Here is a 21,254-nt window from a genome sequence, read left to right on the forward strand (position 1 = left end):
TTACTGAGCAAATGCAAAATAATACAATCTACAGTGTCTTGTTTTCAACATTTTAAAGTTTTTTAAGCAATTACTACTATGTGCCCCCTGTCCTGAGGCTTTTAAACAAGTACATGACTTTTCCAATCCTATTAGGTGTGAAGACTGCCAACACAGAAGCACCTTTGCCACAAAGAAGTGAAAGAGAAGAGCATGCAGATCAGTTTGAGAACATTGAATACATTGATAATTAAATTTTATTCTACTTCTTCACATTAAACCTTTTGTCCTACTGAACTACTGCAGAAAATCCTAATATCTTGAAGGCCTAAGGGCAACAAACTCTCTATGCTAAACTCTATCAGTGCTCGACATTCCTAAGGATTTCTTGGTCTTCCTCCTTCAATTTCCTGGGCTTTCTTTCCTGCTGCTCCCATAGCATTAGTCCCTTTCTCCGACGCCATTCCACAAAGAGCATTAAAGCTTTCTCCTGCAGGGTGACTCTACTACCTTATTTTCTAAATACCATTTGTTCTCCAGATACCACACCCTCAATTCACCATCATCACTGCCAAATTCCACACTTCTCTGTTCAAGGGAGTCTCCCTTTGGAAGGACAATCATTTACGCACTTAAAATCAAGCTCCTTCCTTGGCCGAGACATCAAGCTTGTACAAGCTTGTGAGCTGCTTAGAAAAGGAAATCAAGAAATAGTTTCTAAGGAAAGGGCCTGAATACTGAAACATTACAAAACATACAGTTCCTGGAGTTCCTATAACTCTCAAACAATTGCACTCACCAGCCTCTCTTCCCACGCTGGCTCCTGTAAGGTGCTCCTTTGCTGGTATTCCCTCTTAAGGACTCCTCTCTCAGCCTCAGAAAGTGGAATCACCTGGTTTTTGTTGGTCCCATGCCCCATCACAGCTGCTGCCAGTTCCCTGCTGGAAAGGAGCCTTTGCCTCCATGCATCACACCACATGGAATACCTCCTCTCCATCTAAGCATCTGATTTCATTTCACTTTTCTTTCTCAAGGGTCAGAGGGAAAAAAAGAAATCACCTAAGAGACTTTAAAGCAAGAATGTGTACCAAGACTTATCCTGCAGTCTAAGAATTTGGGCTGTTTGTAGCTTTTTCCACTACTTAAACTGGCTTACCCATTTTTAGCATACAAAAACTCACTGACTTTATTAGAATTTTGCAAGATATACCACTAAAATATCAATACCATTCTCTAAGGGTAAATTTCTTTGGAATAACATAAACAGCATCAGAAGGGGGAAGTATTGGGCTGTGTCTGACTCTTATACAAATTTCAACTGCATTTCCTCACACATATAATATTGTCTCTATGCAATGTAATTGTGGATTGCACAAAAGATTTCTGTTACCAGAGGTGGGAAAAAAATAAATCTCAGCTGTGACAAAAAGGAGCCTTTTATTAACAGATATTAATCTTGTTATGATGGCTTAATGAAACAGGCATTTGTCCAGTTTATTCAGCTGTGCCCCAGGCTGAGACTCCATTAGCAGCAATGGAATTTTGGTAGTCCTACCTGTTCCTCAGCCTGGGAAAGCAGAACTCATAAACCCAGTAAGTTTGTACAACTGAGCTGCATTTTTTTTGTTAAGAAATATCAGATATCTCACAACAAGCATTCCCTGCTCTTGGCAGCAGCTTACACTTTCAGATGGCTACTATTTTAATGTGATCAGCACACTAGTTATCCACTGGATCCCAAAATCTATCCATTGGGATCTGCTGTGTGTGTCCACTCAGATGCAATGGAACAACCAATGTATTTACCAATGACCCACAATGTGCATCCAACTGCATACTCATGAGAAAATACATTCTGATCTGCAAACTAAAAGGTGAGTTTAGAAAAATGGAGCACAACTGCTTCTTTTATACTGTTTTCAGCTTTTTCTGCTAAATGATGCATCAGTTCAAACACAAAGCCCAAGTGATTTGGGCCTCCCAGTTAATTACTGTTAAGATGAACTCCCCCCTAGAGGAAGTCACCCCCTCAAACACCCTTCAAAGTCTGAGCAAGCACAATCTACCAAGAAATATCACAATCTCTTCAAAATTAATCTTTCACTACACAGTTGTAAATACTACTCTTGGGATTGGTTAATTTAGAATACTGACTAAAAAAATGTCAGTTCAAAGTGACCTGAACTAATTTGAGTTTCAAATCATGTAACCTTTCAAAGAATTTAATCTTTCAACCTTATTTATTAAATTTACTACCACTGTGGAAAAAGCCCACTATATTTGACATTCCTTACAATGTGATTCATTGTATGAGATGACTCATCCTGTGAGGGGATTATACATTGCAAAATGATTGCAAATGTTAAAAGTGTGAGGTTTAGAATCTAGAAGACTTGAGGGAGAAGTTAACAAGATGGCAAAGTTAGAGTAACACTTTAAAAGGTTTTCAAGACAGTTTAGAAATCAAATAAAATCTCTGGTAAAACTCCTACAGCTGCATTACTCAGAGTGGTTCAGACAAGAAATCAAGTTACAATCAAAAGTTTATTGTATCACATAGAACAAAAATAGTCTCCAATTCTGGTATAAATACCTGATTCCCACAAATACCCCAATCCACATACAGAATCAGTATGGAAGCAGCACCTCCTGGAAAGGACATACAAAGGTGCAGATCCTCACATCATATAACTGGGCACTGACAAAAACATGTTTTTAAACAAAAAAGTAATACAATGGCAATGACAAAAATATGTTTTTAAACAAAAAAGTTAAAAGGTTTTCCTTCCTGGGATAGGGCCAAGAGAAATCACATCCAGTGGAAGACTAGGTTTTATTTCCTTTGTTTAAAAATCTCTACATAATGAGCTCATCACCTTTTCTCCAGGATTCCACAGGATTTGGGAACAATTCCAAAACTGGGAGTTACTAGGAAGCCCTGAAACCGTTTAGCTAACACTTCTGTGTCTTTGGGTACTTCAACTCTGGAGTATCACACTTTATTCTACCCTGCCAGGATGCAACTATCCTGTGCCCACAGAATTCTCATAAACAAAAAGTCTGGAGTTTATTTTAGGTAGCTTAATTTCTAACAATATAAAACATTCTTGGTGGCTATGATGCAAACTGTTGGACAAAAAGCTATCACGTGGTTTTCAGACCAGAAAGGGAAAAAAAAAAAAAAAACAGAGGAAAAAAAATGAACAAGACAAGTCCTGGGATGTCTCCAATGTACTTCATCCTTCAGGACTCATCCTCCTCCCCTTCATCATCTACTTTAGGTCGGAAATTTTTCCTGCTCTTCTTCTTACTGCAGTGGAATCCAACTGTTCCCAGTGATGGCTCTTCACCTGCACCACTAAGCCTTGCATCAGGTTTATACTCTGTGTTCTGGTCCCCCTCCATCACGCACTCCTCCTCCTCTGCTGCCTTTCCACTGTCACTGTCTAAGTGCCCCAGCTCAACCTTATCTTCTTCCCTCAAGTCATCGGTCTTCTTAAGAGATTTTCCTTTCAGATCTGTCTTCATCTGTTTCTTATCATCCTCCCTTGTTGATGTTTTCTTTTCCAGTCCATCAACACCTCTTTTAGTTGGTTTGGTGAAGACAATCCTCCCAGCTCCACAGCTGGAAGGGTCCTGATTGAAGGATGGGGTGTAGCTGTCTTGGGTAGCTGAGCTCTGTTGCTCCCCTCTTTTCTTCAAACCACCTAGAAATTCCATGGCCACTGCCCTGTTAGTTTTGTCACTGGACTCTGAAACTCCCTCTAGGCTGTATTTGGTCCAGCGTTCTGGGTGTGCCACGTAGTCAGGCACTGCAGGAGAGGTTTTGGGAGCCTGCACTGCTCTGGCTTGCCTTCCCATGTTTTCTGGGACCATGTTACCTGGAACTGTGGTCGGAGGCAATGGACGCTTAAACCTCCCATCAACAACATTATCTTCAGGCATCGAGGGCACAGACAGCTTGGCTGCCTCTTCCAGGCAATCAAAAATGCTCTGGCTACGGAGAGAGAACGTAGAACTCATGCCCTTCAGATGGAATGGCTGGACAGGAGATCTGTGACTGCTGTTTGAAGAGTCGGGTGTCTCTCCTGATCTGAAATCCCCTTCATCTACAGATGGCTCCTCAGGAGATATCGTATCAACTTCTGCTTCACCCGCCAGCCCCAAGTCATCAGAGTCAGAATCGCTGAGTGACACCGTGTCTGAGGGCAGAGCTCCTTCAAAGTCTCTGCCACCATCAGCCACTATCCCCAGAAAAGGTTCACCTGCCTCCTGGTCTCCCATCTTCCAGCTGTCACTCCACTGAGATCTTAGATGTAGGCCCAGGAACAACTCCAAGTACACTTTTCCAAATGCCCAGCGAGTTTAGTGCCTAGAATACAAAGGAGCATAAAAACTTAACTGTGAAATGAGAACCAAGAATGAGACCATCACTCTGTGTCATGCAAAGTAATTATAACTGCAATATAGCAGTTAGCTGTGCTTTAGGGATTCCCAAGCAATTTTGCTTCAAATGAAAACATTATTTAAGGAATGAATGCACATTAAAATTAAAGATTTACACAAGACTGAAATACAAGAATATGAACTAATTGAAAGTAATGCTACCAAATTTTATCACAGGTTACATCAGGTCCAATTACAAAAGATGAACATAAAGCTCTTGAGTCAATCTGAATCCCCCAAAGCTGTCTTATACATCTACCAGGAGACAGCAATTAATATGCCTCTGCATATTACACCCTGTGCTTATTCTCACTGTAAAAATACACAAAACCACATCCAATTTCTCACACTTTTATTTGGCCAGTACAACCCTTATTGCACTAGCACTGTACCTGCTGTCCCAATAGCTATCATGTTCTGCCCATTACAAAGGACACTATCAGTGATCCCTATCAGTGACAGAAAACCCACAAAAATATCAGGGCCACTGTTTCAAGTCTGCTTTAACATGGCATAAAGTACAAGCTCCACTCCTTCCTTTGGCTTTATGCTCTCAAGTAATTACTAGATTCCAGGAATTGGAAAACCAGCCAGCTCAAGAAATCGATCCCATTGGATTAAGAAAACTAATCACACATGCCATGCTCACACATGGAAATGAGGAGAGGCTGCAACCACAAGCCTGCAAGAGCTGGCCCTTCAGTCAGTAAATGAGTGTCATTTGAAGCCTGACTTCCAGGAGCAGCTGGAATACCTGACAGTGCCACCTGCTTGAAGGGAACCTTGCTGAATTCAGGTGGCTGATGACCAAGCTACCACTTGCTGGGTAACGAAACAGAGCTGGTGCTCACACACATTTTGGCTCAGCTCACGTGACTTATGGAAACAGTTCTAACATATTATTAGAATAAGCTTGACTACCTAATTACAGGCTCTTCTCAAACGATGCAGTAAACAGACATGGAAAGTCTGTTGGTCACTCACTTTCTCTTGAGACTGAGTCAGCTTCCCCTCCTGAGGGTCAGTTAAAGCCACCAAACATCTCAGCACTTCCACCCTAGAAAACAAACATTTCCATCACGATACTGGAAATGTAGTTTTAAAAATAATTCTGTCCCCCTGAATCATCCAAAGCTGCAGAACTGCGTTCTATATCTGACACAAACTCCTGGTGGTATAAAAGTCTGTAGATATTATTGAATTTTTGGCAGAGGAACAGCACACAGCCTAATAATGCAGGCACCACTATATTTACCCAGCCTCCACATTCACACTGCCAGCTTTATCCTGTAGAACAGAAGGGAGGTTTCAAAAAAATTCGAGCTGTAATTTGCATGTGCAAAAGACTAAATAACCAGTATTAAATGCAGCTAAGAAGATACAAAAATAATAGTTATGCATTGTAAACATTAAGTGCTGCTAAGTATTAAGACCATGGGTAACACAGATTTGTGTTTTCAAAGAAAGGTCATGTTCAAAGTTAGCAGATTGTTATGAAGCACAAAACACAGAGAATTTTCTGAGGAGTGCTATGTTCCATGTCAAGTCTGGCTGTCTTTGACAGAAAGCATCTGATGCCTACTTTTGAAAACACTGTCCTCCACGTAACCCCTACTGAGAAATAATCTTAAAATGATACAGCCTTCTGCTTAGTTTTGCAACACATGAAAAATAATGACTACAACTCCAAAAAGGCCTTGAAGTGCATAATTAAATAAAACAGCTGTTTTCAGATGGTAATAGAGGTGTTCATCAGGGCCATCTCTCGTCTGAGGGCACTTACACAGAAAGGAGAAATTCTGCTCCTAAGGAGATGTTTTAGCCCTAGCAAAGTTAGTGGCCAAACATGCGGGCCCTGTCGGCAGACCAGAGTCACTCACAGGTTTGTTATGGTGACGTGACCACAGCACGACTCGGGAAGGATGACGTCTCTGCGGATGGGAAGGTTCCCAGTGGGCTCCTCCATCCTGGTGTTGCTCAAACAGACTCTGTGCGCCTTCCTGCTGCCTCCTGCGACGAGAACGGAGACCTCAGCCCCCGCAAACCACGGCCCTGCTCTCAGGGCGCGGAGAGCACCGCACCAAAGCCCACACAGTCCCTCGGGACAGGGATCCACAGCCCCCGCGCCCAGGAACAGGGAGGAGGATCAGGGAAAAGAACATCGGTCGCTGGGCAAGCTCACGGTGCAGCCCCAGCTGCGCTGCCCGTGGGCGCCGGCCCCAGCGCCCTCAGCGGCCCGGGGTGCTGCTGGATGCGGACCGCCCGCAGCACACGCGGCCCTCGCTGGCCCTGCACCCCGGGCACCGCCACCGCCCGGGCACACAGCGCGAACCGCCGGGGAACGGAGGGGAGGGGGGGAAATGGAAGGGGGAGACCCCGTACCCCGACACCGCACAGCCCCAACACCTTCCAGGCAGCCGCCCGCCGTGCCCGCCTTGCCCGCCTTTCCCACCTCTGCCCCTCCGCCCACAGCCCGCGGCGCGCCGGGACACCGAGTCCCTGCCAGGCTCCACGGAGCGGCCACGCGGGCAGCAGGACCACAACTCCCGGCGGGGAGAGCGGCGCGGAAAGGGCCGGCGCCTCCCGACTCCACCTCCCTCGGGGCTCCTGGGAGTTGTAGGCGGCCGCCTGGCCTCGGCGGAGGACATTTTGCGAGCCGGGGAGCGGGGCGAAGCGGTGCCGAGCGGCGGGACTACAGCTCCCAGGGCGCACCGCAGCGCCGACATTTCGCAGCCTGTGCGGGGCCGTGCTCGGTGCCCGGTGCCCGGCCCGGCCGTGCTCGGGGCTCGGTGCGGGGCTCGGCCGTGCAGCCCGGGGAGCCGCGGTGCCGCCCCGGCCGTGCCCGGCGCCGTGAGGGGCAGGCACGGCACCGCCGCCGCCTTCCGCAGTCTGGAAAAAAAACCCATGTCACAGCTTTTGTTCTCATCGGAAAAGCAGGGCTTGGCCACCGCGAACACATCCGAAGTTTTCTGTTTGTTTTGGTTTTGTTTCTTTCTTTTTTTTTTTTTCTCTTACGTGTTTATTCTCAAACCAGAAAACCCCGAGTCGCTTGAGGCATAAAACCAGTATCCATCCAAATAAAAAAGTTTCCATTTACCATCCCAGAAGAACATTTTTTGTGCGTGTGTCAAGAAGCGAAGCTCTGAAAATGTTTTATTGGCACTGGCCAAAGAGGCTCGATTTTTGTTTTTCCCCTTATTTCAGCAAAAAGTTCAAATTTTCAGTGCAAATGCATTTCCCAAGAGGCTCCAATATTCAGCTTGTTTTCCCTATGTTTAGGAAAAGGTTTGCTGTGCCGGGTGGGCTGTGCCAGACCATGCTGTGGCTGCAGAGGCTTCACTGGCTCCCTTCAAGCTGGGCCTCACCGTGACTCACCCGTCATATAAACTGCAGCCACTTCATATGCATCCTCCGTTTTTAAATACATACTTTTGCCTGCTGGAGTGTTGCTAATTACAGTAATTTATGACACGAGGTCTGTGTTCGGAACACACTTGGCAGCAGCGATGAGGTTATTGCAAAATGTCTTCTGTCTAGCTGGAGTCATGCTGTAGTTTTAGAACAGCTCTAGAGGTGTTTCCCCATTTGGTGATCCTGTTTTTTTTTTATGTATACGCATATGGTAGTAGGGTCACAGCATCCATCCGGATGGAGGGAAGAAAGGAAAACATGAATCTTGAAGTAGGTGAGCAGGAATGGAAAGGAGGAGAGCAGTAAACAGGCAAACAAAAGGAAGAGTAAACCTGGCTGAAGGCTGCCAGTGCTGTGTAACACGGTCTGGGGTGCTGGGGAGACAGCAGGAGAGTCTCTGAGCTTAGTAAGGAGCGGGCAGAAAATAGGATGTGCAGTAAGCAGTGGCATGTCCCATTTCTGGAAGAGTGGAGACAAACAAGGTACAACAGACTGGTGCAGACAGTGACTTGTTTTGAGCCTTGTTTCCTTGTTAGATGAGGGGCTTAAAGGGGAAGGAGATGGCAACACCACCTCCAGTGTCTCTGTCACCCGTGGATGTGGGTGCCTTCAGGAACAAGCCCCATGTCTTCCTTTCCATAGGCTACAAGTTCTCACTTTTTGCCTGGATGCTACATGTATTGATGACTAAGGAACCTGACTATACCCTTTTCCTTCTTCCTGCTTTTTTATTCATGAAATTAGCTGAGCTGGTTAGAGCATGGTGCTAATGAAACCCAAGGCTGTGTGTTTGATCACCATACAGGCCATTTACTTGGACCTGATGGTCCTGGTGGATCCCTTCCAGCTCAGCCTATTCTGTGACAGAATCTGTGATATTTAGTATCACACGCAGCGGAGAACTGAGGCTGAGCTGCTCATTCTCTGGTGGCTGAGGACAAGGCAGCTTGCAGCAGTGGAAATGCTGGTGTGTTGGGACTTTCGCTATTGCTTGGCGACAGCTGAAATAAAAATAATGAGTCAGAGTCTGAAGACCGACAGATGGGAAAGTGTTTTCCCCTTGCTGGCTGGAGCTGAGTGGCTTGAAGAGGGGGCTGGAAGGTGGAACTGGGCTGCAGGACAGGCCATCATCCAAATGAGCAGGCTGTATCCAGCGTGCAGGCTCCGAGAGGCTGCTCGTTTGCGGGGATGGCTCCATGTGTCTGCAGGAAGCCAGCGTGTCCCTGTGTGTGGGGGTGGCATGTGAAAGTGCACAGCAGCCTCAGCCCCATCACTGGCGCCTCCTGCTCCTTTCCTGCAAATAAATCTGTCTTTTGGCCCCATCCAGTAGCTGTTTCCACTGCTCCCTGGCAGGCTCCTGCTGCTGCTCCTGCCCTTGGAGCCTGGGGTAGGTGCCTGAGTCGGGGACCACTGGTCCTCCTTCTCATGGCTACAGGAAAGCAGCAGGCCATTCTCCAGCAGGCACCCAGATCCTGAAAGCCATAAGATGCAATTTTCAGAGCAATAAGATGCATTTTTCAACATCTCCTGCATCTGGAATGTGTATGGAGGTTACTCAGATGTGGCCGCATGCAGCTTGAGGGGAGGTGGGGTGGGAAAGGAGTCATGCAGAAAGGATGGTAGGCAAAAAGGAAAAGTGGAGTCATGACCACCACAGCCTTCTCTGCTGGGAGAACACAGTCACACCAAGCCAGACTGGTACAGCCTGAAGGAAATAAATGAGTTGTCCTCTCCCATTTGCCAGAATGAAATCTTACAAATGGCCTTGAAATCCCTCGTGGGGTGGGTTTTCAGAATTCAGTGCTTGATACCACCTCCCTTCTACATTGAGCTTTGCTTACCTGTTTGGTGGCATGTGAAAGTGCACAGCAGCCTCAGCCCCATCACTGGCGCCTCCTGCTCCTTTCCTGCAAATAAATCTGTCTTTTGGCCCCATCCAGTAGCTGTTTCCACTGCTCCCTGGCAGGCTCCTGCTGCTGCTCCTGCCCTTGGAGCCTGGGGTAGGTGCCTGAGTCGGGGACCACTGGTCCTCCTTCTCATGGCTACAGGAAAGCAGCAGGCCATTCTCCAGCAGGCACCCAGATACTGAAAGCCATACAGAGCAATAAGATGCATTTTTCAACATCTCCTGCATCTGGAATGTGTATGGAGGTTACTCAGATGTGGCCGCATGCAGCTTGAGGGGAGGTGGGGTGGGAAAGGAGTCATGCAGAAAGGATGGTAGGCAAAAAGGAAAAGTGGAGTCATGACCACCACAGCCTTCTCTGCTGGGAGAACACAGTCACACCAAGCCAGACTGGTACAGCCTGAAGGAAATAAATGAGTTGTCCTCTCCCATTTGCCAGAATGAAATCTTACAAATGGCCTTGAAATCCCTCGTGGGGTGGGTTTTCAGAATTCAGTGCTTGATACCACCTCCCTTCTACATTGAGCTTTGCTTACCTGTTTTACTGTGTACTTTCATTTGTTCCTGCAAGCAGATTAGATTTATTGCAGTGCTGTTTACCCATGTTGGTGCTATTTTCCCCTAAGGTAACTACATGAAATTAGTTCCTGTGGAGTGACTTTTAATGCAGGCAGGATATGAAGGTCTTTATCAACTCTATTCTTCACAATAACAATGTTACTGCCAGCCTATAGAGGACCTGCAGGGAGACACCACAACTCCTTTTTTTTTGTTAGAGACATTGCATGTGTGGGAGGGAAGTCCTTTATGAGCAAAATTAATACTCTCTGCAATTACTGCAGTTGTTTAAAAGAAACAAAAACAGTTGGGGGCGTCTGTTCATTTTGATTTAACTACAGAATATTTGCACCAAGAAAACCCTTCTTCCAATCTTGCTGCTTTTTCCTTTTTGCTATACCTGCCCCAGAGTGCTTGATACTGAAAAAAATGCAAAACGAAAGGCTGAAAAATTTCACTAGAACCAGCTGAGTGGCCTTGAAGTTAACATTAACAAAAAAACCCCACAGAATCCTAAAACTCCCCAGATCTCTTGTTCCAACAAGTCCTGTGGGAGCACCATCAACCAACACTGAGCCTTGCATTAACAGCATGAATCCTTGCTGGAGGAAATCTCAGCAGTTTGCTTGCAGCCAGCAGGCAGGGTGTTGTGTGCATGCCATCTCTCCTGGCCCAACACCAACACCTCTCAGTACTCAGCAAAGCTGTGTTCTGGCATGAGGGAATGCCCTAGCAAAGCAGGGCCAAGAAACACTTTTTTTCAAAAAGTACAGGAGTGGTTAAACTGTAATTAGAAGTGCTACTTGCAACCATTGGCACTTGAGCTGGGTCACCTAAATCCAGTGAGAAACACCAGGCAGTCCACAGCAGCTGCAAAGTTGATGTACCCTCTAATGTGTCTGCAAGTGTGAAAACAACGTGGCTTTCTGTTCTGCAGGAGTTTTAGCACCTGTGAGGTGTTTTCTGTTTGCTCCAGGTCCCTGAGCACTGAAGTGAAAGCATCAGGCCTCCAGAGGTCAGCTCAAGAGGTCGCATGGAACAGCATTTCTGCATCCCATTGCTTAGGTTATGCCCTGTGCAAGGCAAGGTGATGCTCCCCAGGCTGAAACTGAGGAGTGGTCAGGAGAAATATGCAGCCTCTATCTAGTTCAGGTGCACAGCGTGGTACTTACGGGACTTGGGGCTCCCAGCATGTGTCTGTCACTTACTCAAGAGCTGGTCGGGTAGGTAATTGTTTCCCTCTCCCCTTCAGCACCCAGTGGTGGCAGATATTTCCTCTCTGGGGGCTGTAATTCCACTGCAGCCACAGTTCCCAGCCTGACAGTGAATGAGATCGTTGAAACAGCCACTTTTTTTCCTCCCCTAACTGGAAGGGCCGTGCTGTCATGCCCAGCAAAGGAAACAGTGGTTCAGAGCAGGAATATGAGCACATCCTTCATCTCTGAGCCCGGCAAGCGGAGCTGGCAGGCAGAGGAGGGAGCAGCCCTCCAGCAGTGAGGGTGCTTTCCTCTGCAGAAACCTCCACCATCCACAGCTCTGCCTGTTGGGAGAGCTGGCTGGATTTATTCCCTCCTGAGAGAATATTGCAACTCTTGGTTACAGCTTTGACACCTCTGATTAGGAAAAGGCATAAGCAATTTATGCATGTTAATCACAGATGTCTTAGTATGAGACAATTAGGCTCATTGCTGCTTAGAAAACAAACAGCCCAGAAGAAGCTTACGAAACAGAGATTGCCAAAGCAAAAAATACCTCCAAAATGTCTCATTGGAAACACTCTACAAGGTTTTAAAAAGAAAAAAGTAAACCAGTTTGGGAGGGAGGAGGAAAATAATTTCCACTGGAAAAAATCCTGGCATGCTCCAGTTTAGAAAAATTCATGCTTGTATTTTTAATTCCTGAAAAATCTTGTTTCACAAGGAAAAAAAAAAAAGTCACATTCCTAGGCAGCGGAATTCCACATTAATGTCTCCAGTGACTTTCCAGGTCCTTCAGACCTCTGGAGAAGAATGTTAAAGAGAAGTGTAAGCCAGGGTTGTCTGTGCAATATGAGCACAAACAAGCTGCAAGCACCGCATCCACCCTTTCCCTCATTCTCAGTTATCCCCACGGCCTCACATGCTCTGACATGGCAGGACTGCTGTTTTCCACGGATAACCCATATCTCCACAGAACCTTGAAGAGGCCTGTTTTACCCAGCCCTCTGCCAGTATCACATTCAGCTCATCTGTTTCAAGCACATCAGTGTTCATGCTCAGACCTGAAGTGCAAACAAAGGGGACTGCATTTAGCTGGGGAAGGTTTAAGATCCCAGCTATAATTCCAGGCTGAGGTCCCAAGGCACACACCCTGGATGCCAAATACATGCTGTGCTTTGCCAGTTAGTCTCCACTATTGTTTCTCCCTCTCAAAGACCAGCCTGGGTCTGACAGTGACTCACATCAGCTTAATCCTAGCTCCAGAGGCTGGAATAATTTTATCCCCATCTGGAGCAACAATGCAGTGTCACAATCCAAACGTTTTAAGGCATGAAGCAAAGAGCATCACGTTCATGGGAAACCACCTAGAGGGTCAGCTGAGGACGGTCTTCCCTGCAGCCCAAATTTTGCTTGAATACAAGAATGAGACATGCCTGTTCCCTTGGAAGACGTGGCAGAAATCAGTACACGATGGAAGGAAACAAGATCTGACAACACATCATTAAAAATCCACTAACAAGGGGGGATTGCTTTGTTTCTTTTTTTTTGTTTATTGTTTCTAAATATCACTATTTTTTTGTTTCCAGAAGTCATTATGTCCGACTCCATTAACATTCAGGTAAACAAGTGAAAGAACAATAGATGGGCATGATCTCGCAGCACAGGCACAGCCGCTGGGAGCAGGGCTTGCCTTTCCTGCAGCAGCTCAATGTTATGTTCCCTCCTTGCCCTCCCTCATCCCACACCCCCTCCCTCTCTGTACCAGCACGGGCCATGGCTGGCAGCCACTGCAGGACATTCCTGCTTCAAACACAGTACAAAGTCCAGGATAGGACAGAGGAAGGCAGGCAACTGAGGGATCACAGCACCTGGCTGCCCACCTCGCTCTCAGCCAGGCTTGCCCCGATGGTGTGGAGGGGCAGGTGGGAGCAGCAGTGGTGGCATTACCAGACCATCCACAGAAAGCAGACCGGCCCAGTCCCCATCCAGATGGCAGCACAGGGCATTTTGGGCCATTTTTGGTCACTTTAGGAGGAGCCCCTCAAGTATGTGCAGGACTACCACCACGCCCTTCTCCACCCCGTGCCAAATTTCAGCACAGTCACGATTTTGCAATCCCCATTAGCTCTCCTACAGCTGTGCCCCCCTTCCCTTGGGGAGGGGCACAACTGCAGCAGACACTGCTTCAGGCAAGCAACCTTTTTGCCTTCCCTCAGCACCAGTCCAGATGCATGCTCAGCCTGCCTGCAGGCCCCCCTCCCAGAGGCTGTAAAAATCCCATGCTGTCAAAGCCTGGTTCACAAAGCATCCTGGTGTTAAGGTTAACTGGTTGTAAAATTGCAGCAGTTCATCACACTATGCACACTATGAGAAATGTTTATTAAATTGATTTTTGTTTCATTTCTTTAAAAAAAAAAGGCAGAAAGAAGTTAAACACACTGCTTTGTGGCATGCTCCACAGTATGAAAAAATCCCAAGCATTCAGTTAAGCTGTCAGCGGCTCTGTTTGACCTTTCCATGCGGTCTTTGAACTCAGACCTGGACAGTTGACACTCCTCATCCCCACCTCAGCTCACAGCCATTTTCTCAGTTGCCACTAGCTCCAGGAGGGATGCTTCCATGGAGAGGGAGGAGTTTGTATTTACAGCCTGCAATTCCATCCTTTTCTTCCCTGGGGCTGTGGAGAGGAGCAGTACAGGGTGCCATGTTGCACACACAAAGGCACAGGTATGCAGGAGAGGCGCTGGGGCAGAGCAGGGCTCCTGCCTAGTGGGTTTTCCCCCTTCACCTCAGCCAGCTTTGGGACTGACCAAGTGGCAGAAGAACCCTGTGGCTTTTGGATCCTGCGGGCTTGCAATGGGACGAGTCCCCTAAGCCCTTCACAGCTCCCTTTCTAGTTTGTGTTAACTCAGGTCCAGCTTCACAGGAGACCCAAGTGGGTAGTTGTTTTCAGACAGGGTTTCTCAATGACTTCATTGTTCTTAAGCAGGATGATTCCTCTCTGTCCCTGTTCTCCCAGGGCTGACTCCTCCAGCTGAGGACCATTCCATCAAGTGTGGGGACTCGGCTGGTAGCTAAGAAAGCACTGTCCTCTCTGCAAGCATCTTTCTCTCCCTGCTCCCACAACCTTTCTCTAGCTGTTCCCCTCCTTGAGCACCTTTCCTGCAGCAGCCGTGGAAACAGGAGATGGCCCAGGAAGCTGCCTCTGGAACTCTCCACAATGGCAAGCCACCTCTGAAATGAGCCAGAGGGGGAATTGTACCCCCTGTGGGACACAGCCTGAGCAAACTTCCCACTCCTCCTCCTCTCACAGCTCTTACATTCCCTCTCCAAGTACCACTTTCTCTCCTTAAAGTACAATGTCTGAGGACACATCTGACCTGCATCAAGACCCAGTCTTCAAACAGAGCTCCAGCTATGTACACAGCATCAACTGAATACTGAACAATATCAAAAATACGGTATAAGGAAAAGAAAACAGAATTGAAATGCTTAATGGCATATTTATACACATTTACCAACAGTCAACAAAAAAAGGTGGCAAGTTACACATCCATTCTGTATGCTGACAATCCTGATGCACATAGATGTAAACACACATGCTTGGATGATGCATATACATATGGCCACATAACAGAGTAGATGACCTGAAGGAGCTACGCTGGGGAGTAGGGGAAGGGGTTACCTACTGCAAAACCTCATCTCATTCTCAATGTGCACAACATGGACATTCAGGGCAGTGTTGCTTTAAGGCTATTTCTAAGGCTGAATCTTTTCTTGTCCAACCCCTCAATATGTAGATCTGTTGATGCACTTCCTCCTCTTTACCCAGCACAACTTGATATATATATATATATCTATATATATTTATCTATATATTTTTTAAAGGCCCTATATACTAAAAGGCAGGAAGAGGAAAGGGGGGAGTAGAAGGGAAGAAAAATTTCTGAATGGATCAATTTGCCCCAGTGCAGGAATCTTCTATCCTGTAATGGCAACAGCCATGGCAGCCACGTGCAGTGGACAAGGTACTAGTTTGAAAATGATTGATGATTACAGGCTTCCCTCCCTATCAGATCTGAAGCTCTCTGTTGTGACAAAGGGGGAGAAATCTTTAAGAAACAGAAACACTCCTGAAGTGGGGAAAGTGATCACTTAATTTAAACTCCTCCCCTTACCTGCTTCAAGGTGGCAAAAGAGCTGAGATACTATAATTTCCAGCTCAAGTGCCCGTACGGCTAAGGAAAAGGCTTTGCTTAAAAATATATATCTGTAGAACTATACATATAGATCATCTTTTTAGTGACACTCTGATTTTATTACATAGCTCCTGGGTCACTCTCCCCCTCTATCTACATGGTGACAGAGTGGCATATAAAAGAAGCCACAGTGATAACCAAAGTTACCAGATCACAAGAATGTGTTTCAACTGGTGCGATCTAACATGCTAAATTACCTTGATTTTATAAGCTGATCTGCTGTTAATATAACTGGAAGATCTTAAAAATAACCTGTTTTTTTCATAATCAGATTATGACAGTTTCTCAGCAATATTACAGTGTGTGACAATATGCTGTAATTAAGAATAATTTCACTGAACAAGAGAGTGATGCAAAGATGAAATTTTAAGCATATACACATATGGTTGGGAATACCCAAGCATCATCCTGCAGTATATAAAAGCAGGATTTCTAAAGTCAAGGACTTTTTTTTAATGTTTTCTTCTTTTTCCAATATCATTTCTATGTGAGCATTACCTTAACAGTGAAAACATGGTATAGAACTAGATTCTCCTTGAAACATAGATCTATAATGAAACACTGAAGGACATTAAAAAAGTAATTTAATTTTCAGTTTGTTATATTTGAAAAACTGGGACTAAAATTCACCCCCAGCCACTGACCTTTTAATGCAATGAATCAATGGAACTGACCCAATTAAAAAAATTATAGCCCCAAGGGGAAAAAAAAATCACAAAACCAAAAAACATTTTTACACATTAGAGAGTGAAGAAGTTTCATCACGACTTCTGTTAAGGACTGACCTAACAATGGAAACAGGCTGGAGAGGAACAATGCCTGTGTTTCCCCTGGGATACATTGCACCCAGGTGATGGAGCCTGCATCCTTTCCACTCCTCTCTCCCAGGCTTTCAACATTCAGCCAAGGTTTCCCTATGGACAGCTTGGAAACACCAGGGAGCTGGGGTGATGGTTGGAAAAGATGAGTACAAATTAACAAAAAATACTGAATTCTGCTTCAGCATCCAATAAAAAAAGTTGGTAAAACCAAGGCAAAAGTTTTCTGAGACCAGGCTGCACCCTTCTCCTCCACACATCTTCCACCAATGTTACTTCTGAGTTACTGGGGATGGGGAAGGAGGAGGAAGGACTTGATCTCCTGCTACAGCAGCTTTCCCATCACACAAAACTGATGTGTAACTAATTCAGCCACAAAGATACGGGAAAGTTTTATTTATTAAAACAAAAAAAAAGTACTTCAAAATAAAAATGATAAGTACTGTATGGTAATATTGGAAGCATTTATATACATAATTTTCTTTGTCTGTTGTTGAAATGTCTCCTGGTCACTCGGTGGCACTTGGGGTCCCCTCTAGCGCCGTCCGCCCTGATCCCCCCTTCCCCTGCCTGCTCTCACGGCTCAGTAGACGGAGCTGTTCCTTATGCCACAGCACAGCACCATGCTCAGGATCATCTCAAAGATCTGTTGAGAGACACAGGGGCACCACTGAGGCAACAACCAGAACGATGCAAGAACTCCCCCCATCCCAGGGTTCCCCACTCCACATTAACACTCTCATGCCAGAGGTAAGGGCAGGAATGCTATGCCTTTGTTGCTGTTTTCATATGGAGCTGGTCAGTTTGAGATAAGGCACTGTCCTCCCGTCTCTCACTGGCAGCAGTGGTGGTACCTGACAAGACTTTTGGCTGCCAGCTACACAGCAAATGCCTCGAGATCCCTCCAGCACTACATCCCAGCCTTTGCACGGATATCATGTTACACCCCCACAGCACCCAGCCCTCACTAGGGAGCAAACTAATGGAGCAATTCAAGCAAATCCCTTCCCACTGCAGACCCCAGCAACAAAACATGGCAGCCTGTAGAACAAGTGGTATTGCACAAGGTTTCAGCAGTGCTCTGCCTTTTTGGCTGAGCTTGCAGGTCTTCCTGCTCGACTGAGCTTGCCAGGTGCCTCCCCTAACACCCCGACTCCCCAGAGGGATGATGAAGCCCTTGGTGTTGCCACGTTCCAGAGCTCTGTGGGGCATAAGGCTGGTCCTGCATGCGGAGCTGCAGGGGGATCCAGAGGAGAGGGATAGATGCAGCCCAGCTGGAAGAGGACCAGGGTGCCCCAAGGTGGCTTTTCCCTGTCCCACCAGGCTGTCACGCTTACCATGATCACAGCAACCACGACAGCAGCGATACCGATCAGGTAGAGCTTCCCGGAGAAGAGCTCATCGATTTTTTTGTGGCAGTTGGTGTTCTGAGGCAGAGAAGCACACCAGTCAGACAGCCTGCTTCCCCAAAGCCACCCCCAGCACCAAGAAAGGCAGGTCAGCTTCCCCCTGGTCCCAATTATGTCCCCAGGTCCTGGCCTGGACTTCCAACCAGACTTCACCCCTCTGCACCTGTCAGTCCCCTCAAGCAGGAACAGCAAAGGAAGAACCAAATGGGAACCTTTAACATCCTTCTACACCATCCCCAAATAAATGAAATCTCTACCCTTTATATATTTCCCAATAAATCCCCAAATTTCCTTGGCAGCAAAAGTTTCCTGAAGCAGCTGTGCCTACCTCAAAAAAGGTTTTCAGGGAGTCCCTTCGGCAGAGGTCTTCCCTCCACACAGGAGTGAAAGTCGATGTTAAAACATCAGAACCACAGCAGTCCAGCTACATGGAGAGAGGGGAAAAGAAACAATGGAAAGCCAACATCAGCAGACAGCAAACACTTATGCAATGCTATCCCCACCAATACACATTCTTGAAGTCACCCAAGACTGAGGAGGCATCTTGGAGGGGGAAACAAGGGTGGGGAATAAGTCACCAAACTGACTTTTTTCTTTCCATGCAATGCAGCTGCTTCCTACAATAGTCCCAGACAGATCTGGCACAGATTTACTGGAGGAGAGTGAACCCAACTCTCTCCAGGGATTTTGTTTCCTGTGAATGGACCAAGTATCAGGATTTGTTCCTCAGAGCTACATTCTTCTCGCATTGAATTCTTACTTAAATCAGGGGTGCTGAGGTAAATGAAAGGCAACTCAGAGTTTGGTCCAGACTTCTCAGCACCATGTGATGGAGAGAATACTGAAGAGAGCACAACTCTGTGTCTTAAAACATAACAACAACAAACTTGATAGGCTAAGACCTGCACGTAGTACCTGAACTTTAAACTCTGCTTTTCCCACCCCTTTTCCTGACTGCTATTATTAATTCTCCAGCACAACCACCACCATCTTACCGTTTCATGGAAGGTCTTCACTACAGCTTTGGCGTTGTTTGCATCCGATTCTCCCATGAGCGCTTGTTGAAGCGCTTGATCGTAGAACTGCTTCACATCTTTGGCTATCTAGGAAAGACACAAGAAAATCTCCTTTTCAGCCAGAGGAGGAGGAGAAAACCTATCCAGCAGATATGCCTGAAGAACAGATTCCCTCTAATGGCACTTGGGAGTTTTTGAATAGATTTGGACTCCACTTGTTTGCACATGAAAAAAGGCATGTCCTTCATAGGGCTCCAGCCCCTCCAGTTGTCACAAACATTAAGAACCCCATCCACCAGCCAGCAGATTTCAGACAACACTATCCAAGGGCTCCACAGGCTCTGTTGTGGAGATAAAGACAGCCAAGGCCTGGAGGGTAAGCCACAAGTGGAGATAGCCTTCATCCCATGTGGATGTGCTGCTGGGCTTAGGAAGGCAGAAATGGCTCATTTTGAACCACACATAGACAAAACAGGCAGGCAACACATTTCCCACTGAGGCTGCAGAGGCTGGACACACTGGAAAAGTCAGGAAGAGGTGCATAGGCAAGGCTCTCTGTAAATACAGGCACCTCAGCTTACTGAGCTGCTCAGAGGGCATGGCAGGAATTTGGGAGAGACTGCACACTAAAGCCTGGTGAGACAGCTCATTTGGGTCAGGAAGCTTAGGTGCATTTAGATGGATTTAAAACCCTGGCTGGGTCCCTACAGACACTGCTGTCTTGTAAAAGGTTATGTGAGACACCTTATCCAGACTCTAACCCTGCCACCTGGCTGGTGAACTGCAGCCACGCCTGAGGGCCTGCTCCACAGTGCAGAAATCTCCTAACTTTTAGGGGAAATGGCCTTGTAACTTCTCCTCTAACACCTTTCAATAGTTAGAGAGAAAGAGGTGAAAGAAGGCCATGCAAGAGAAGCAAAAGAAAAACATAAAAGCAAGAAAGGGAAGATGCTTTCTGGAACATCTGCTCTTGGCAGCACAGGCTGGATTAGCATACGAAAAAAGAAACTGCAGCAAGATGATGCATGATTTCAATCAATTATCCCAGAACTCTTTCATCACTACTCAAAAAAGCTTGCTTTGGAGGATGATATTCTCTAACCAAACCGTTTCATTCTGGTACATAAAAATAAATTTAAAAAAAAAATCCTATTTATTGCCTCCCCATATTGAATTTACAGCATCTCCAAGAAGGCAAGCTGAGGGAGAGACTGCCTTCAGCTTTGAGAAAAAGTGTCCCTTCTGGAAGCATCTCTTGGTGGCTGGGGTGATACAGTGCTTCCCTCCCAGCCTGTGCTGCTCCCAACCAAGGCGAGGAGAAGCAAGCCTGCCTTGTGAGCAGGGACTTCAAAACAGCCCATTCATCATCAAGACTGCAAAACTAGCTGATGCCAACAGACTGCCACCCTTCGTTTTAAACTGCAAAATTAATTTTGGGGCCTGAGGTCATCACTTCTGTATTGGGAAATCCTACATTTCTCAGCTTTATGCTCTAGTGGCCAAGCTCTTTCTCCCCAGGATGGGACACAACAGCCGTGGGGTCCCTCCTTACTCAGCCTTCACTTTTTTCTAGCTGTCGGTTGCAGTTGCACATCTTGGACTCTTCAGGATTCACGAACTAACATCTGCAGGAGGCACAGCCCCTCTGCAGAGGTTAATTAGTTCACTAAAGTTGCTAGGAAACAGCACTGTGCCTGCATAATAATGTTTAGCCACACAAGAGTTTATTCCAGTGAAGTCGTGCTCTCTCCTGAATGATACAAGGGTGTTCCCATTCACGCCGAGCCTGTGAGCCACGGCTCACAAGCATGAGAAAGCTGAGCAGGCCAGCACCTACTTACACAGCTGGCTAACGTCTCTGGGGAAAGTAAACACATTTCCTACCCTGCCAGAGAGTCTAACCTTGGCTTTGAGCACAAGCAGTCCCCTTCTCTCCTCCAAACCCCTGAGGCCCAGTGATCAGCACCCAGGCTGCTGCTTGCTGCAGCACAGCCATGGTTCCCATACACAGGCAGTTCTGCATTTCCAGACCACACCTGTGTGTGTGTGAGCACATGTGACCATAGTGAGGGGAAGGTGAGCAGAAACAGAAGGGGAAAAGCTACAATTTCCAGTTCTGCCCTTCAGTTCAGCTCCTCCAGCCAGGAAACCTTATCTGAGCAGTCCCTAGCAGGGTCAGACACAGGACTTGGACCCCTCATGTGTGCACAGCACATGGATCACAGCAAGCACAGACAGACAAATGGCCTGAAG

The 21,254-nt window shown here is 46.6% G+C and overlaps 3 protein-coding genes across 7 annotated transcripts in view; 1 reads left to right on the top strand and 2 right to left on the bottom strand.

Moving 5' to 3' along the window:
* Nucleotides 1-3,169, top strand: part of TRPM5 (transient receptor potential cation channel subfamily M member 5) — a 38,478-nt gene extending 35,309 nt beyond the window's left edge. Inside the window, exon 24 of the mRNA XM_039728397.1 lies at nt 136-3,169. Within this exon, the coding sequence (XP_039584331.1) occupies nt 136-233 (98 nt within the window). The 3' untranslated portion in view covers nt 234-3,169. The remainder of the gene's footprint in view (nt 1-135) is intronic.
* On the bottom strand, nt 2,505-7,011 carry TSSC4 (tumor suppressing subtransferable candidate 4). Of its 5 annotated transcripts, none has more exons than XM_039728399.1 (4): nt 6,808-6,925; nt 6,306-6,435; nt 5,410-5,482; nt 2,505-4,351 (listed from the first exon to the last, which is right to left on the bottom strand). In XM_039728399.1, the coding sequence occupies exon 4, from the start codon at nt 4,261-4,263 to the stop codon at nt 3,223-3,225; it is 1,041 nt and encodes a 346-aa protein (XP_039584333.1). In that variant the 5' UTR covers nt 4,264-4,351; nt 5,410-5,482; nt 6,306-6,435; nt 6,808-6,925; the 3' UTR covers nt 2,505-3,222. The 5 variants fall into 5 exon arrangements, with proteins under 5 accessions (XP_039584333.1, XP_039584336.1, XP_039584334.1 ...); XM_039728402.1 differs by having other exon boundaries at nt 5,347-5,482; XM_039728400.1 differs by lacking the exon at nt 5,410-5,482 and having other exon boundaries at nt 6,878-7,011.
* A 6,846-nt stretch (nt 7,012-13,857) lies between these two features.
* The window catches only part of CD81 (CD81 molecule), a 32,605-nt gene continuing 25,208 nt past the window's right edge, over nt 13,858-21,254 (bottom strand). Inside the window, exons 5-8 of the mRNA XM_039728280.1 lie at nt 18,981-19,088; nt 18,314-18,409; nt 17,914-18,003; nt 13,858-17,222 (exon numbers count right to left, since the gene is read on the bottom strand). Of these exons, the coding sequence (XP_039584214.1) occupies nt 17,160-17,222; nt 17,914-18,003; nt 18,314-18,409; nt 18,981-19,088 (357 nt within the window). The 3' untranslated portion in view covers nt 13,858-17,159. The remainder of the gene's footprint in view (nt 17,223-17,913; nt 18,004-18,313; nt 18,410-18,980; nt 19,089-21,254) is intronic.

This window comes from Passer montanus, unplaced genomic scaffold (assembly GCF_014805655.1).
Source record: "Passer montanus isolate IOZ18808 unplaced genomic scaffold, ASM1480565v1 scaffold65, whole genome shotgun sequence".
Lineage (NCBI taxonomy): Eukaryota > Metazoa > Chordata > Aves > Passeriformes > Passeridae > Passer > Passer montanus.

Excerpts from the sequence above, each read along its gene's own strand:
- TSSC4 (XM_039728400.1), bottom strand. The coding sequence starts at position 4,263 with ATGGGAGACCAGGAGGCAGGTGAACCTTTTCTGGGGATAGTGGCTGAT.